The sequence below is a fragment of the Typopeltis vanoorti genome, chromosome 12 (genome assembly GCF_054136105.1).
Source record: "Typopeltis vanoorti isolate ZY-2024b chromosome 12, IOZ_Tvanoo_1.0, whole genome shotgun sequence".
Taxonomy (NCBI): domain Eukaryota; kingdom Metazoa; phylum Arthropoda; class Arachnida; order Uropygi; family Thelyphonidae; genus Typopeltis; species Typopeltis vanoorti.
Window position 1 is genome coordinate 120,802,427 of NC_143560.1, and position 19,492 is coordinate 120,821,918.

At 35.8% G+C, this 19,492-nt stretch overlaps 1 protein-coding gene across 1 annotated transcript in view; it reads left to right on the forward strand.

The window, feature by feature from the left end:
- The window catches only part of LOC150101186 (tRNA:m(4)X modification enzyme TRM13 homolog), a 300,267-nt gene that overhangs the window by 244,480 nt on the left and 36,295 nt on the right, over positions 1-19,492 (forward strand). The window contains exon 11 of the mRNA XM_090401720.1: positions 16-176. Within this exon, the coding sequence (XP_090257846.1) occupies positions 16-176 (161 nt within the window). The remainder of the gene's footprint in view (positions 1-15; positions 177-19,492) is intronic.

A 19,492-nucleotide genomic window follows, 5' to 3' on the forward strand; every position in this document is an offset into this window, starting at 1 on the left:
CAAACAAATTTTTAGGCTTTCAGGCATTTTAATCTCCCTCTGTTGTCATCATCGTTGTGAATGGAACAGCTACGTAGGACAGCAGTTCTTACAAGATTTCGGGTTTAACAAAGAAGATTTTCAGTTGATGACTGCCATAGCAAGTTGGGCAACATGTGGTAATAAGTCTTTTGCAAGTAAGTTATATGAAATCTGTTGTATTGATTCTTTTCTGTATCTCTTAATGCACTATTTGTACATCACGATGAAAAGTGCACTAAAAGAATTAGTATTAAAGATATCAGGTCATCCCAAAAGTAATGTTATTTTTTATACTGTGCTTGTTCAAACGTGTCTCTTCTTATCTAAGCATGAATTTTTAAAGCTTTATGAGTACTGCTAGGCTGAGACGGCCTCATTCTAAGAAATTCCACCTTACAAGAACATCATAAATAAGTTGTTTAAATAATTATTTAGTACTATAGAGGTCACTTAAAAGCACATCATCCTTTATAAGTTCAAATTTTGACAAGAGGACTGTAGCTTGAAAGGCTCCTCTCCTGGGTGCCCTGTCTCTCTTGATAATGATATGCTGGAAGCTGTTATTGCAAGTAATGCCAACGTAACTTTTTATGTTGAACCAATATACAAAGGTTGGTTATCAACCTATAGTATATTGGTACCATATATGGATAGTGGGCTGGGAAAGCAGAAACTTGTTTGCATTTGATTTAAAAGCCTGTATATTGTATTCCTTGGGAAATACATACCACAGTACAGCAGTAATAGGGATGAAGGAAGAGGGAAAAAACTCGTTCTATGGGTTTCAAAGTTTACTATGAAAGGATGTTGGGTGGCAGCTGTACATGTCCCATCGCGCTTAGTACTGAGTGGGGGAATTATTGATCTATTTTAGATAAACATATGCCTGTTGAAGATTTAGCAAAAGATCTTAATTCATTGTCTTCGACCATCCATCGCCATTTGCAAGAACTTGGAATAGTGTCTAAGATCAAAGAGAGCACGTCAGCATCTGCACTGCTCTTCATTCTCGAGAGGTTCATTCTCTGTTTTTGAGTTGTATAGTCATTGTTGATGAAAAGTGGATACTTGACAAGAATGTTAAGCATCAAAGGCAGTGGGTTCATTCAGGGGAACAGGCTTAACCTCAGCCAAAACAAGACCTTCACCCTCTGAAGATTTTGTTAAGTATTTGGTGGGATATGGCTGGTATTATATACTTTGAACTCTTGCCACAAAACCAAACAATCACAGCTGAATTATACTGTGAACAATTCGATTGATTGAATGAAAAACTGAAAGAAAAGAGGTGTTCTCTGATCACTTGAAAGGATGTTGTTTTTCATCATGATAACACATGCCCTCATAGTACAAGAATCATGTGTATCAAAATTGAGGAACTCGAATGGGAGAAGCTTCCACATTCTCCTGATCTTGCACCTTCAGATTACTACTTATTTCGAAGTTTGCAACATTTCATTAATTAAAAACAATACAATACATAAGTGGCACTGAAATTTAGCCTATGTGACTTCTTTACCTCCTGAATTCCATAGAAATGGCATTGTGAAGCTTTCACAATTTTGGAAGAACATTATTGATTCAGATGGAGAATATATACTCGATTAAATTAGCAAGTGATTTATCTTTTATATCCTTCAAAACTTAATGCTAAAAACAACATTACTTTTGGGATGTCATGGTAGAACAGTTATTGCATTTAATAGAATAAACTTAATTTAACAGTAAGTGGTGAAACACCTTACAGTAATATAGTGCCATGTATTCTTAGTGGTCTATAAGAGGTTCGCTGAACTTCTGTTATTAATGTGTATTATTTTTAAACTAATGAGTTACATGTAGAATGAGAATGGAAAATTAGATTAATAGCTAAATTATGATAATGTTGTGTTTTGGTTATACATGGTTTACCAGCACAGATCATACTGTGCCAAACCACAGGTTATAGTAGTCAAGGTTATAATAAATAGTTAAATTAGTAAATAACATTTTATGTACATAAAGCAAGTTTTAGAAAAATAAAGTTAAGTGCCATTGTGGTATCTACACATAAATAGAATTTATAATCAAAATGTGTTTGCATAAATTAATTCTTTATCATGTAGTTTTTTGAATCTGATAAGATCTGCCTGAGTGTATATAGCTCAGCGAAATGAGTAAAACTTTCATCCCTTTCTCAAGTAAATTCTACTAGAACATGCATATAGTGAGATGCATGTTGCATTGTTCGCACATAGGTGGGTTATCAGCCCCCGGTAGATAAAAATGTGTTAGATGACTGTGACCTGTGCAGAGTATAGGAAGAGCAACTTCTTCTCATCTGCCTTCTTTGTTTATAGACTACCAATGCTTAATTTCAGGCTTAATCTTGTGCAATTTATTTGCCAGTGCTTCCAGCCATTGATTAATTAGCTTCGATCTTATAAACTGTCTGCAGTATGTATAGGGACTGGCATACATTGTTGAAAAAATGAGCAGATCTAACAGCTAAAATGCTTATATGCACAAACACAAACTGAATTTCATGCAAACTCTGCTGTATAATTACTGAAATCAAGTGGGAACTGATTGAATATGATAAAGGCAATAAATACAGCACCACAACCAGCAGAAATCTCATATCTTGAACCATTAAGTGAAAAAAATTCCGAGTGTTCTGCTTTGTGTGCATTAAATAACTTCATGTAGTTGGATGATGGAGTACGAGATTTCCTTAGTTGGCACAGTGCACTCCTTAGTTTGCACTCCATTGCACTCCTTAGTTTGCACTCCATTATCCAAACCTGCCATGGAGGAATATTGTTATATTTGGTGTACATAATATTGTCAACATTGATGCCAATAGCGTGCATAATCTGTTTAGTATACCAAAGAAATATATGGCAACCTGATATGTGTGATATTTTGCTTCCCAGCATGCTCTGGAAGAGACTATTTTTAAGGCATGGTTAAGAGACAACTGTTTCCATCTAAGTGGTTGGTTCATATACTTCCACATAAAGACTTTAAATGGTGATGTACAAAAACCACAAGTATACATTATCATGGATAGAATCCAACCATTGCAGGCTACTCTGCCTTGCAGAACTGTAGACTTGAAACCCATAATTCAGCTTTTAATGTATAAATGCATGATAAACATGAAGCACTGAAGATCGATCTGCACTCCATTTGGTAAAGGATAAAATTTGAAGAATATTCATCACACTTTTGCACTTTTCTTTAAGTTGAGATGTGTGCAAGGAATATAAGCTTTCTGTCAAAGATGAATCCCAAGAAATTGGCTTCTTGTGTTACTGAAATAATATTCTTATTTGTCTTATTTTTAAATCAGGATGAAGGATTATGTTCAGCAGAAGTGTACACAGACACTTCTTTCTGCTGAAAACCTGAACCCATTACAAAGAGATGAAGAGACATGATCGATTGCTTGTTGTAATTGCCTCTCAGTTACACTCATGTTACAAAAATGACAGTAAAGTATGAAGTCATCAGCATATGGAACATTATCTACTGTGGGAGGATGCTATTCAGTAATTGAATTAGCTTTGACTGCAAAGAGTTTCACACTTAGACAGAGACTTGGGGGAACAACCTTTTCTTGATTATATGGCTGAGATAATGTGCTTTCCACTTGGACTTCAAAGACTCAGCCGGATAGTTTTTAAAATAAAAAAAAGAAGGTGCCCTATGTTATATGTGTCTCGTAATATGCCATATCTTCAGACTGTAAGCTTTTTCCATGTCAAAGAATATTGAAACCAGATGATCTGATGATCTCTTTTCAAGAATGCATCTCTTATCCATGTTTCTAAACAGTCCAAATAGTTCAACATTGAATGATGCTTACAAAAGCCATGTTGTGTGTTGTAGAGAAGATCATTTCTTTCTAAATACTAGAGAAGTCTGCCATTTTTCAATTGAAGGTGAGTTAGCAGATCTCATATGAAGGTAGCAGGGTTTTCTCCTGGAAACTCGGGTTTTTCATCCTGCATAGAGACAAATTGGCTGTCAGAACACATGCAATTTACATACAAAAAATACTAGTGGTGGTGGACAGATGGCATTGGTGTAGATGATGATGGTAGCTGTAGTTGGTGAATTAAGTGTGGCTCCTTAGAGGTGTCACAAAATAGTAATAATAAAATTTATAATTTTTTCAAAATATCTTACAAAGACAGAGCAATAGGACAATAATTACTTGTTTATGTTGGATCCTTTCCTGATTTTAGTATGGCAATGATAGTTCATTTATATCCTGAATCTGGAAACTCTTCCTCTGTAAGTATTCTGTTGTAGTGAAAGAGATTGAGAGAGAGAATAAAATAGTTCCTACACATTTAAAATTTATGAGATTTGATGCACCATTGTGAATCTTTGAAATATTACCCCATGCTCTGTCTTGACCTTTCTTTAGCTTCTTGGCATTCACGGATCCTCCAGGGCTTTGAATAGAGTGGAAATCAAGATGATGTTTGTAATTGTGGTTGTTGCTACCTGTACAATCTGTTACATATGTCACTGCTTCGTTGACTGACTGGTTCAGAATTAAATTTTGCAAGATTGGAATACTCCAGTCAGCTTTGTCCATTTAACACGAGTATATGCTTAGGAGCACGTGGTTCCTTTGAGGACATAGTGCATACAGCACGAAAATGACTATTTTCACGTGTTTTTTTTTTCAACATCCTGCATAAGCAGTGGAAGAATGGCAGGGGGAACAGATTGTGAGATCTACTATGAAATACAAGTGGATAGGCACATTATTAAGCTTTTGACTGCTGAGATACTAAATAACCAATATGACCCTCCTTGCTGAGTTATTTTCACAATTATAAAATATTTTATAATTATATAAGATCATGAAAAAATGAACATAAATGTTGTAAAAACTCACCATTCATGATATAGATGTTTGTAGATGATCCAAATTTTCAAAAATTCTCATTTTTAAATATTAAAATTCCATGTCAAATAATGTCACACACAACTTCAAGTGAGAAACACCTCCCCAAAAATACTTCAATACTTTAGCAGTGTGTGGTAATTTTGAAACCAGGGGTACACATAAGGCTATGCCACATTTGGCACACATATATCGGCTCTCTTTTCTTTTTCTTTGCCCCAATGTGGTATTTGAACACGCATGAAAATGCCTAATGCGATTTGCTTTCTTGGGTGTGGGTGGCACAGGTATTAGGAAATGGCTTTCCCTCAGTCTGAGGGGTTTGTCACCCTGTGACGGTCGTCCAAATGTAGTGGTTGGTCTTGGCATGTGGAACTTTTGAAAAATTTCTCTGATGAGAGTCAATTGAAAATTAGCATGTGTGATATTTTCACCAGTATGTACATTATACAAAATATGTGAATTGAGAACAGTGAGATCCAAGAGATGGAAAAAGAATTTTCTATACCATTTGAAGGCCTTTCACACACACACATTCAAGAGAACTGACCATCATGTCTGTCCTGTCCACAGCCCCATATTCCTATTATAATCCATGACACATTCAGGTTTCATTATTGGTGTGTTTGTTGTCCTGTCAACTTTCCCTGATTGTTTCATAGTCTGTGTGGAGTGTGGTCGACATACAAACTTCTCGTTTATCAATCCATTTTACCACCATCATATTATCTTATTCTTTTACATCGATTTCTTTTTCACAGATGCACTGGTGCTGGTGGTTTGTTATCTGAACTTTCACTATTTTCTAAAAAATAAATATCATCATTGTCACTGTCACTCAAATCTGATAAATCGGAAGGTAAAGTTTCTAATACTTCTACTAATTCTGCCTCTGTAAGAGAACGTTGCTGTCTGCTTGTTGAAGCCATTTTTACTAACCCTGGAATCACAGCATCATGTGATCACCTGGCTCCTATTGTCAAGGATGGCTCTGATAACATTGTGTATGGTCTCACAATTTTTTACGAAGATAGTGCCACAAAGCAGACAGAAGCTTGAAAATTTGTTCCTTCTAATCCTAAGAGATGGCACTATAAGCCCGCTCAATTCAAATGCTTTCACAAACTAAACTAAATGAGTATTACACGTTGAAAGTTCAAATCGATTGTAGCAAGGTTGCCATTTTTTCTGCGCTCGAGTTAACTCGACCATAGCAGTTAAAGGGTTAAGAATGGAGAGGTCATTATTGTCGAGCATTTGCTCAATGATATCCCTTGACTATTCCTGTTTGGTGCTGTCCCACAGAGTGTTATGTCTATTGAAGTAAGCCATAAGCTTGGACTGAGGCAGTTGCAATATAAGGTTATCAAGGTTGATGTTATTTAACTCAGAACCCAGTGATAAATAAATGGAATGTATTGTAATAAGAAATGTGGATAGTCAAATTGCTTCTACTTCCAGAGCAGTATTAAACTAGACATGTTGGAAAGGAATATGATTGTCCACTACAATGAACAGGAACATCTCCATTTCTTTCCTTATGAATAATAGTGAAATTCCTTAAAGTGGGGTCCACTGGATTTTAAGTATGTTTCCTGCAGATAGAAACAGAATGGTTTGTGTTTCTGCAGCAGAACCTTCATATTATCAATATTTTGGCAAAAACTACATCAGTACCACTGTAAAAATTTGCCTATTATTTTGGCTTTGTGGAGTTGGCCAATATCAGAGAAGTTGAGGGCTAACCTTTCTCAGGCTTATATTTGTCATTTGATTTTGTGAAGTATGAATGGCCAGCATCCATCTCTTCCTCTGGAAAATTCTTTAATACATCATCTGATATATCAGGATTGTTTGGTTTATATGCATTGGATACAGGAGTATCTATCTTTTCTGTGGGAATGTCAGATGGTTTATCTTTCAGTGATACCTTTGCCATAATTTTCCTCACTTGGTTCTCATCAAACAGATTCATTTTAGGAGTTGTTTCAGGGATGAGTCCTGTAATAGGATAGGCGACTGATCAATTCAAAGAGAAGGATTCATGATCATAAAGTTCAGGTCTGCTGGAATAGACATACATGTTTGAGATGTTTTTGATATTTTTTAAACTCATAAGAGAGTTTCAGGATGTGGTAGTGGCAGCGGCGGCCCAATTTCTCTTTACATCCTGATATGATATATTTTGTCCTGTTTTCATATTTTGTATTTCTTCAATTTTCAGCATGCACGAGAGTAAGTTTGAATGGTCTAGGTTTTTTTTGCCAAGCAAGATTTATTATCATGCTCTTTACTACTGTATCAGGCACAGGTGGTAGAGACACGATAGGCACTTTGGTCATGCCCATATTACCTGACATTTAAAGCATCTCATTGGGTTAGGGGTGTACAGCCTAACAGGACAGCTGAGATGTTGGAGGTTTGGATGTATCAAAAGCAAGGATGATGTTCCTGATCAAAGCCAGATGACCATCCCTGCATATAAGAATGCACCTCATACCTGTCACTTCTTGATCTTTAAGCTCTGAACATATCTCTTCATCTGAAACATCAAGGAAACCCCATTCTTATATCACTCCTCTCGAATGCTTTCTGTGTTATGAGGTGTTACCATAATTGGTATTCTACTCATTGATATTGCTCTCAACAGTCTTTCTGAGTGTTGCTGACATAATGTTTAAACAAGTATATCACACCAGAATGTACTTTATTTTAACTTATTTAGAGAAATCTTGCCAGTCCTTCTAAACCCTTTTGAATAAAGCAAGGCAATTGGCTTTTCATCTGATGTCTGGATGATGAGAAACACTGGCCCATTTATTTTAATATCAGATGTCTTTTGTTTCTTATTTCCATTATCAAATGATATATCTATGGTATCTGCACTTGATTGGGCCTTCTCAGGGGCCTGGAAAATTTGAGGATGAAGGATTTATGCTCGAGGGATTTTTTTTTGGTGTCAGACATGCACATCCATTAGAGATGGGTGTGCATGTCTCTGTCTTTCCCAAGCAGAGGCCAAAGTAGTGCAAGAATGCCAGAATCTCCCTTTTTTGGATGTCCACAAGTCGCACTGCATGGCAAACATGGTGGTAGGGTGTTGGATCCAAGTGATAGTAGCTGTAAAAAAAAACTCAATAGAAGTAGAGCAAAGAATACAGGTAGAAAAGCAAAGAAAAAAGGAAGAATGAAAAAGGTTAGTACCATCACTGAGAGGGGTCTTGTGTAGCATATCATCATACAGGAACAGGAAGTTAACATTCAAAGCTAACGAGATATTTTAATTATTTGCCAGTCTGTTTGATATGATCCTTCTAGCTCATGTACTTGCTATTATTGGTCAACTGATTATTGGTCTCACCTTGTATTCTGTCTCTTTGAATTGCTTGTTTTTTTCTGTCTCTTTCAGTTGCTTGTTTGTTCCACACAGACAGTGTACTGTAAATTTCAGTACATTTTTTCTTAATTTCACTAAATTTATTACTATTTAAAGCTTTCTATGTGGCTCTCATCCACAAAAAGTAGTAAATCTATAGTTCATTAGTACCATGGATGGGCTAAGTATTTTTTTCTGTTTTTATTAATTTGTAACTTTTTTTTTTTTTTTTACGTGGTTCAGAAACCCTACTCTACAGACCAAGCATAGAACTTTTTCATGCTGATTCAAGCTTCCAATAAGCAGGGCAGTTGCTTTGCACCAGGTGATAAAATTTATCTACCATCTAAAGATGGGCACATGTGTCCATGTCCATGACAAGATTTGAACCCATAACCTGTTGATTAAAGAGCTATGCTAACCACTCTGTTGGCTTGGCTGGCAATTACACAAAAGTGTTTCAGAACATTTATGTTCTAGAAAATTCATTTTAATAACTGCATTCATTATTATCATCAGTTATTCTTGATAGCAAGGTTTGTGCTGCATTTTAATATAGTGTTTCTCAACAAAAAGGTCATTATCATAACTGACTGAGCTATGAAAGCTCAGGTCAGTTATGATAGTGACCTTTGTTTAGAAGTCTTGGGTTTGAATCCCATCTAGGATGAGAAGAGTCTTTATTATAGCATTTCGACTGAAGGTGAGTTATCTGGTCTCATGAGATGGCAGAATTTTTCATCCTACAAAGACAGCCATATCTGTGCAAATAGGATTAACTGCCCCATCAAAACATTAATTAGGTTTAAAAAATAAGCCAAGTTGATTGGCTTGGTCATGACAGGCCATTGAGCCTAACATGCAACAGAAAGTGAAATTAGATTAGATGAGATAAGATTTCTCAACATAATGTCTCTCCATTTTAATACATTTTCTACATTGCATAATAAGTTTTCAGCATGAACACAACTCAATGTTTCAACTTTCTCAAGGTCTTCTCATAATTATCATATTTATTCATCCCTTTTACTAGATGGTCTGGTGAATAGCACTTCTGTGTTCTTGAAATACAGCATACACTTTCTAGCTGAATGTTGAGTTTTGACATTTTTTTGGCCTTTAATGAGATAGGGTGGTAATATCCATGGACTGAATTTTCATTTTTGGGTCATAATGATGGACTCAAACTTTCATTTAGAGTTTTATAAAGAAAAGGATTGTCTTTTTTCTTTTTTTTTTTTTTATGCTAAATTAATCAGCAGCAAACTTAGGATCTCATCTGAATTTACAGTATTTGCAGTTGCTCCACCACTAAAAGCCTTGTAATCCTGTGAAATTCAGTAGCACTCACATTTTCTTTTGTCAAATTCAATTATTACATGTTTTTTACACTTTGGAGGGAAAAAAGAAACTGCAAAAGTGTAAACAATAATAAAAGATATGCAACTTTGATTATGCACCACTATATACTAAACTGTACTGGAGGTATGAAAAAAAAAAAAAAAGACTAGATACATTTCGAGACCATTCATGCTCTAAGTGATTTGCGTATGAAGGTACATACACAAATACCCAAGGAGCATACAGGATATGATGATAGTAATAAACAATTAAGTGTCCATTATTACTATCTCCCTATCAACCATTCTCCAAATTAATTTGTTATTTTGTAGGCCTCCAACATTGCTGTAACTTACATTTTAGTCCTCTATTAACACACTTACTTAGATCTTGGTCTTTTTCCTGCCATCCTGGGATCACAACTGTTTTGTTCAACTTTACTTTCCCACTCTGTTCCCATCATCATCCTCCTTTCCATTTGATGAGCAGTTCAGATTCTTTGAAAGATCACTATTTTTGAACATGATTCTACCACATACCATTTTGTTCACTTGTCTAATTTTTCTCAGGATTCCCATATCTATGGTCTCTAGTCTTTGATCAACACAACTCTAGATCCATAAATTAAAATTTGTTTGAACACTGACCTTTAACCTCTTATTCAGTCAAAATTTTTATTCAGCTGGCTCACTTCCATACCAGATTTGCCTATTCTTTTAATTTGCTCAGTGAAACATATCATCATGTATGAGGCAACAGGGAATGAGATGTTATTGACCTTTGCTGACTCTAGATCCAAATCCTACCATGGACAAGGGTGTTTGTAATTGTCTTTAAGTGGGAGATGAATTTCACTGCCCAATGTGACACCACTGATGTATTTATTGGAGGTCTGAAGTGGTTTGAGGAAGTTGTGTTTTCTTTTACGTTTTCTCATTTTTAATTTGCCATCTTTGCTAAAAAAAATTGTGCCTATTTAGGCACATTTTTGGTGAAATCTTTTGCCTGTTCTTAAATCTCCATTGAAAAGGTTGATTTTTCCCATATTCCTTCGTATTTTCATAATTTTTGTCTTTTTGTTGCTGATTTTCATTCCAGATTTGTTACAGCAATTGTTTAATTTAGATAAAAGGATGCTGCAGACATGAACTGGATTTATTTAGAAGTATAACATCCTATGCATAAAGTATAGAACTGAAGTGAATCTCCAATTTTTATATCAAAATTAATTCGTTTCCTTCATAATGTGATCAAAAGATGATAAATAACATTAAACATAGTATGTTCTCATGCCATCAACACATCTTCTTGTATATCATTCACTTTTAACTGTTGACTTACAATTACTATATAATGTTTTGTTTACCCCATATAATTGTAATGTTTTGAACTATGTTTTTCTTGGCACCTTGTCATTGCTTATTATTATTATTATTTACGGTATCTCCATGGGGTCCAGAGACTCATTGCGGAAGACCCAAATCAACCATCATACACACAAATCCTATCATACTTCTCCTTGAATCCATTCACCATCAGAGAACTCGCAACCAATTCTGGCAATCAATTCCATTCACTCAGAGCTCTCCATGCAAAAAACCTGGTCTGCACACTCCTACTAACCACGCTCTTACACATCCTCCACAGATGGTCCCTAGTTCTCTATTTGTCATATATTGATATCTTAAAAGTTTCTATCATATTCCCTCTTTTTTGCCTATCAACTAAACTTTGTATCAATTGTTGAAGGTTTTTATCAACAAACTGGCCTGGCTGGCCGAGTGGTTAGTGTATCTGCTCTCCAGCCAAATGACTGCGGGTTCGAATTCCAATGTGGGCATGGATGTTGTGATTGTCTGTTGAAAAAAACTAGTGATGGTAGGCGGCAGTAGATGGTGTTGGTGTAGTTGAGGTCAGTTGGTGGATTGAGTGGTGGAGACAGAGTTGTAGAGCAGGTGCCCTCCCTTGATGAGTCTTTGGACTCCCTGGAGGTGTCAAATAATAATAATAATAAAAACCTTCAACCTATCCTCATAGAGAGTATTCCACAGACCTGTCACCATCTTGGTCACTCGTCTCTGAATCTTTTCAACCGCCTCCTGATCCCCAAGAAACCAAGGTGACCAAATCTGTTCACAGTAGTCAAGATGTTGCTGAATCATAGCCTCATAAAGAGGAAAAAATAACTTCCTTATATTTACTTGTTAGCGTATTTTTCGACATCCAAGTAATTCGTTGAGCTATTTTACCAACTTTTTCAGTATTTCCTCTGAACTTTAACTCTTTGTCTACTATTATCCCCAAGTCCCTAGCCTTATCAATTTCCTGCAAACCAATATCATTGATATGTTACACCATATGCAACCTTTTCAATCTGATGGGCATTGTTGAAGGTTTGTATCAACAAACCTTGAACCTATCCTCATGGTATCCGGAGAGTTATCCGAAAGACAATTCATTGAATGCAATTCATCGAATAACAATTTATTGAAAAAGCAATTCACCAAATAAACAATTCATCGAAAATCAGTTCATCGAACAACAGTTAATCAAAAAGGCAATTTACCTATCAGCAGTTAAAACATAATTAATCGAAATGCAATTGATCAATAAACAACAATTCATCGAAAATACAGTTCACCGAAAAATGAATTATAAGGCATGTGGGGTGAAGATGTGTGCAATTTTTTTTGTTTTGAATTGTTTTGAGAGGGATATATATGTCAGGTCACTTATATACGGTAAACTACTATTTATCCAACTTCGTTCAAGGCAGCCTGCCTTCCATCATACGAGGATGGAAGATTTTTTCTTTCCTGAAACTTGGGTTTTTCTTGCCAAAAAATAAGCGAACTGAATGGAAAAACACATGCAGTGATTTAAGGCCAGTTGCTTCGGCCTTAATTCAGAAAAACTCAACCCAATTCCAATTTCCTTTAGCGCTATGTTTTCTAACTGTGGTCCGTTGACCACTGGCATCCTTCAGAAGTCGAATAAGACTTCCAACACTGCTCATCTAAATATAACAACAGATGAGTATGCTTCAAAAAGGTTTATATGTGTGTTTTTTTTTACAACTCTTTATTCATCATTCCTATTTTATTATTTTCCCAGAGAATATTTTAACCTTTTTTTTTTTTTAACAAACTACACCAATCACCTCAATTTTTTGTCGAACCGTTCCAGTTTTCAGTTCAGCTATATTCGGAGCTACAAAGAAAAGTGTCAGAATTATGTATTACAATAACTCGCTGATTTTCAGAATTCTCAGTACAAGAAGCTGTCTGCATGGTTCAGTTTTAGTTCCAAATGGATCACTTTTATCATAACATTTCCATAAAGAAGTTCCGAAATGATATTAGCAATTCCGCTCTGGCTGGATGAAATTTAACGAAATTTTTAATTTCAGTTGGGCTAGAGTTATTGTGACAAACTTTGATAGATTGAAATGTCTTCTCTACAGATCACTATCTGCACAATGAAGCAGTATGTATACTTACATTAAATGTTCTAAAATGCAAGAAAATAATTATTATGTTTCAATGACCACTTCCATATGTTGTCTGTATCATGAGTAATGTTCTGTATTGTTACTGAACATTTTTAAATAATACTTTGCAAGAAAAATGACTTTTCGGTAAATTGTTTTTTGGATGAATTGCATTTTCGACGAATTGTCGTTCGATGGATATTGTTTATTTGCCAAATTGCTTTTTCGATGAATTGTCTTTTGATTAACTGTTTTTCGATGAATTTTCCTGTAACCATCCTCATAGGGAGTGTTCCACAGACCTGTCACTCATCTCTGAATCATAACCTTACATTTTGCAACATTAAATTGACAATCATTATCCTTTGTCCACAATGCCAATTTATTTAAATCATCCTGCAGATTATGTACATCACTTTATGAACTATTGCTCTCTCTCCTCAGTTTTGCATCATCAACAAACAACTGAATAACCCTCCTTAAATCTTTCCCTATGTCATTGATATACAAATTAAAGAGTAGTGGCCCTAGTACCGAACCCTGAGGTACTCCACTAGTCACTATCATTCTCCTAGACTCCGCTCCACCTTATACTACTCCCTGGTGTGTGTCCGTCAGCCATCTCCCCCATCCATGCTACTAGCCTCATAATCCATTCCCATCCTCTCCAGTTTTTGTAATAGTTTTCCATGTGGTATTCTGTCAAATGCCTTGACAATGTCCAGCAGTATCATGGTGTAACCATTACCTTTATCTAGTTCTACTGTCACTTTATTATAAAATGTGAATAAGTTATTAAAACAGGACCTACCCTATACAAAGCCATGTTGCCACTATAGAGTATTGCATCCCTATCCACCCAGTGTTGTATTTCACCTTTCACCAACTTTTGCCCTCTTTCCACTACTTGGAATTCTGCCAGAGCTGAGACTTAGATTGAACAACTTTGTCAGAGGCATTGCTAATTCTGTTGCACGCTCACGTACTTGCATGCTCACACACCAATTCACTTGCACGCTTAGTAAACAGGGAGTGAAATCAAATGGGTATAGCATATTTTGTCAGAATAGGGAAGGTAAATGTGATGGTGAAGACTTATTAAAAGAGATGAATTGTGCCATTTCAGGGTGGAGATCTTAGTAGAAATATTGGAAATGTTGATAAGGAGAGAATGATTTTGGGTTTGTGTTCATCCAGTTTGGACCCATGAAATGTGTGCAAAAATGTCTACATGTGTAAAGCATTAGAGAAGAATAGAGATCTGCAAGTTGTCCAACTGTGTCAGCAGACTGCAGACAAGACAATACCAAAGAACAAACAGGTAGATCATTATGCCTGTGCACAAATGCAAGGAGTATCAGAAACAAAGGGATAGAGTTTGTTGCCTTAGTCAATATGTTGTGACCTCAGATTATAGGTATTAGTGAGACCTCGCTATCAGAATCAGACCTACTAACTGGTATCGAGTGTCAAGGGTACAGTATTTTTAGGAAGGAGAGGGGGGGGGCACGCAGCTAATGATATCGGATGGCTTGAATCCAGTTAGAGTTGAGACCTATGATTGTAGTACTACTACTACTACTAACAATATTTAGTGTGGCAGTGAGTTTGAAGCCATCTGGTGTGAAGTGGAATCTAATAAGATCAATTACTTAGTGGGGTGTTGTTACAGACCTGATGGAGTGGTTGCTATTGAGGAAGAAATGCATCACCAAATAGAAAAGATGAGTGCGAAAAGAGTAATCATAATGGGAGACTTTAATTGTCCAAATATTGATTAGGTAGCAGTAAAATCTCATGAGAAGAATGAAAATGCATTTATTGAGCTGTTGCAGGACAACTTCCTCAAGCAGCATGTGACAGAAGGAACTCGAGGTCGAAGAGTGTTAGATTTGATTATAGTGTCAGAGGGCAGTTCAGTTAAAGATGTAACAAATCTGCCTCTGGTTGGTGACAGTGATCATGTGGTACTCACTTTGGAAGTGACTAAGTTTATGAATGTTCCATTCAGAAAAGGTTACATGCTGAACTACAAAGCAGGAAATTATGACCAACTGAGGAGTATACTGAGTTCAGTGGAATGAGACTGGTTGATGAATAGGAAGAATATCAACAGTGCATGGGAAGCATTTCAACAATACTTAAATGATGCGATATCAGAGTGTGTCCTGAGAGTCAAAGAATAAATAGGGTAGGAGTCAAATGGACGTGTAATCATATTAAGCAAGAGATTCATAAAAAAAAGGTGATGTGAAAGGAATACCATGTGCATAAGGATGATGTGCATTATAAAAATTATAAGCAGCAGGCTAGAATAGTGACAAATGTTATTCAGAAAGCAAAGTGTTTATGAAAAGAAACTGGTTCTGTATGCTAAAGACAACCTACAAGAATTCTATCAATATATTGCAAGTAAAAGAAAGAATGAATATGAAAAATTACTCTTCTAAATGCATTACAGATGCAGAAGAGGTTGTTCAACTAACTAATTCCCATTTTGTTAAAAACTATCAACTTGGTGTGCATGACATTGAGCTCACTACTGCCTCTTCACTGGATTAAGAAATTCAGGTGTATGAGGTATTAGAGCCGTTGCACAAACTGAATAAGAATTCATTTTGTGCAACATGTTCAGAAATGGTTGACAGTGAATTTCTACTTTGCAATAAACAGCATGGGTTTACTAAGGGAAGGTCGTGTTTTAGCAATTTGCTTACATTCTATAACAATGTTACCATTGAATTAGACAAGGAAAATGGATACACCATGATACTTTTGGATTTTGCTAAGGCTTTTGACAGAATATAACAGGATAGACTTGCATAAATTGGAGAAAATGGGTTTGGGTTATAGAATATTAGCATGGATAAGAGGATGCTGACTGATAGATATCATAAAGTGGTATATGGGGGATGTGAGTCTGCAAGATTTAAGGTAACAAGTGGTGTATCACAGGGATCAGTGCTTGGTCCACTGTTATTCAATCTGTATGTTAATGATATTGGGAAGGATTTGACAAGCGACATACAGCTATTTGCTGATGATGCAAAAATAGGTAAGTTAATCAGGAATGCTGCTGATATGCAGTCCTTGCAAAATAATTTGAATAGGCTGGAATTGTGGGCATGGGAAAATGGGTGTCAGTTCAATGTCAGTAAATGTAAAGTCATTCACTTTGGCATGATTAGATATCCAATGTCGTATTATATTGGTCGGATTAGGGTAGAAGAAACTGATGAGGCTAGGGATCTTGGAGTGTTAATAGATAGGGAGTTGAAATTCAGGGGCCACGTGGCAAAGATTGCAAATACAACTCAAAAGATAATTGCAATGCTAAAACGAAAGTTCACATGTAAAGATAAGGATGTTATTTTGCCTCTTTACAAGGCCTTGACAAGACCTCACTTGGAATATTGTGCACAGGTCTGATTTCCATTGTGATTCTGATATATTGGAGAGAGTACAAAGGAGAGTGTTAAAAATGATATCAGGATTGTGGAATACTGATTAAAGACAGACTGAGAATTTGTTGACTGCAGACATTAGCAAACAGGAGAAAGAGGGGTGATATGATTGAGACTTCAAACTTCTGAAAGGGTCATACAGGATTTCAATTTATGGAGGGTGGGGAGAGGACGAGAGGGCATTCTTGGAAGCTGAGAATGAATGCTGCTAAGAAGGGGGTGAGGGCTAGATTTTTCTCTCAGAGGGTGGTGCTTGATTTGAATAGATTGCCTTTGGATGTTGAGAGTGCAAGCAGTGTGAATGAGTTCAAGAATAAGTATGATAACTGGTGTGTGTAGTATGTGAACTTCCTCGATGAGTCTCTGACTCCCTGGAGGTCTCTCTTAATAATAATAATATTTGAGCATTTCTGGTCTAATAGCATCTACTCGAGTAGTCTCTGCACATTTCAAGTTTTGGATGGCTTATTGACATATAATCCTGATTGCATTCCTGTTGAGTGTGTTCTACTACCTTGCTGTCACTACCTGTTTCCTTTAGCAATTTTTCAAAGTAATCAGGTTTTTGATGGCTTTTTCTACTTCAAGTATTGATATATATATTCCTGATTGCATTCTGTTGGGTGTGTCTACCACCATGCTGTCATTGCTTATTTCATTTAACAATCTTTCAAAGTAATCACTCCAGGCATAGAATATCTTTATTTTATGCTTTCATGGCACCTTTATTATCTTTCTTTCATTTTTAATGATTTAGTCTATCTTTCCCACTGCTGAAGGCCTCTCCCCTTTTAAGAGGGTTGGGTCTACTTCCATATTGATCCACTCCCTATTTGTATAAATGACTGTATGAAGGTGAAAGACAATCACAAACATCTATGACCTAGGCGAGATTCAAACACGCAGCCTTTTGGCTGGAGAGCGGATATCCTAACCACTCAGCCAACCAGACCAACTGATTCCTTTTACAGTACTCTTTCCTCCATTTCTGAGTTTTTTCTATAGACTCCAGAATATTTTACTTCTTCCTGATATTTATTTTCTATGTTCTTATCAAAGTCTTCCCATGACTTTTGTTTAGCTAGTTTTATACAGTTCTTTGCTTTCTTATATTTTTCTCTGTATTCTCTCATAGCATAAGCTAACTTATTTAACATGAACTTCCAATATGCTTTCTCCTTTTCCTTGACTGCCTGTTTAACTTTGAGTCCATCGTTGTGTTCTGAGTTTGTTACCCTTGCAGGCAACCTCTCTGTCTGAATCAGTCAATGTTTTCTTCAGGAATTTGCCACTGAATCTTCAAGGTTTGGTTCTTGTTTTCATACTTTCATTTTTTTCATGAATAATGTTTGTGTATTTAAGTATACAATTCATCTCTGAAAGCTGCTCAACTTTGATTATTTTTTAAACTTTATTGCACACTCTTCTTTTCAATATGATATTCAGTTTTATCTTCCTCAAAACTAAATGGTGATCACTTTCAAATCCTGAACCAGTGGGAAAACATCACTATCAACAATAATATCATCAATGAGACTTTACTTATTCTTGCATGTTCTCTCCATGTAAATTAGTGCACATCTTTATCTTGGAACATGGTATTAGTAATAATTAGTCCATGTGCTGAATGGAAATATATAAGGTACTTACCATTATTATTAGTTGCTCTTTTCTCCAAATTTTCCCAAAACATTTTTATATGTCTGATAATCATTTCCTACTCTGCTGTTTAGATCTCTTACAAGGACCAACTTGCTTTTTCATTGTGTCAGCATGACTGATGCTATTCATACTATAAATATGACTGTCTGTTACATTACACTCATTGTCTGAGCAATTCTCCACTGAGAAGTACTGGCCTATTCCAGGTGAAACATGGGCAAGAAAAAATGCCTTGGATTTTGCTTAACAACCAGACTTATGAAGAGCTAACTTCACCATGGATAGCTGGTGTAAAAAAATTGTACCATTTAAGTGAAATTTTAAATTATGCAATTTATTTGAATGATTTTTCAGGATCTTGTAGATGATAATGTAGAATCAAAAAATGTTTGTTTAATGAACATAATTTGTATGAGGTGAGAAATTGTTTAACAATTATTATTTCTAAGAGTACCATGGAGTAAAATGACTTATTGTGAGACCCCACACTCTCCATTAACACAACACCTATTATACATAAACTTATTCACTGTAGGGGGGTGCTCACAACCATCTCACCTGGCAATCTATTCTACTCATTCACAACTCTCCAAGTAAAGAACCTAGTCCACACACTCTTAGACAACTTTCAAGTGTGACCCCTTGTTTTTCCCTCTTACTCCTCATGTATTGAAAATTTTCTTTTGTGTCAATCTCATAAAAGAAGAATAATAACCTCCCTATCTTTAGCTAAACACGGCAATCAAGAGACCTGTCATGAGCTTGGTCATTCATCTCTGAATCCTCTCCACTACCCACCAATCCTCTAGAAATACAGGTGACCAAATCTGTGCACAGTAGTCAACATTTGGTTAGATCACATAGCATTATAAAGAGGAATAATAACCTCCCTATCTTTACTTATCAGTGTTCAACATTCAAGTAATCCTCTGAGTCTTGTAATATGCAATCTGAATTTCAAATCTTTATCCACCATCACCTCCAAATTCCTATCCTCATCAATTTCCTGTAATATACTAACATCAGTATGATACAAAGTATGTAATCCTTTCATCCTGAAGTGCCTTGCATGTTACATTAAATTGACAACCGTTGTACAACCTTGTCAGAAGTTTTCCCACTTGGTCGTACCATAAATTAAAGATTAAAGATACCAAGAAATTATAACTGTCAGATTTTCGGGAAAGACCTTTAATGTATACTAAAATATTAATTAAAAATCTTTAATTAAT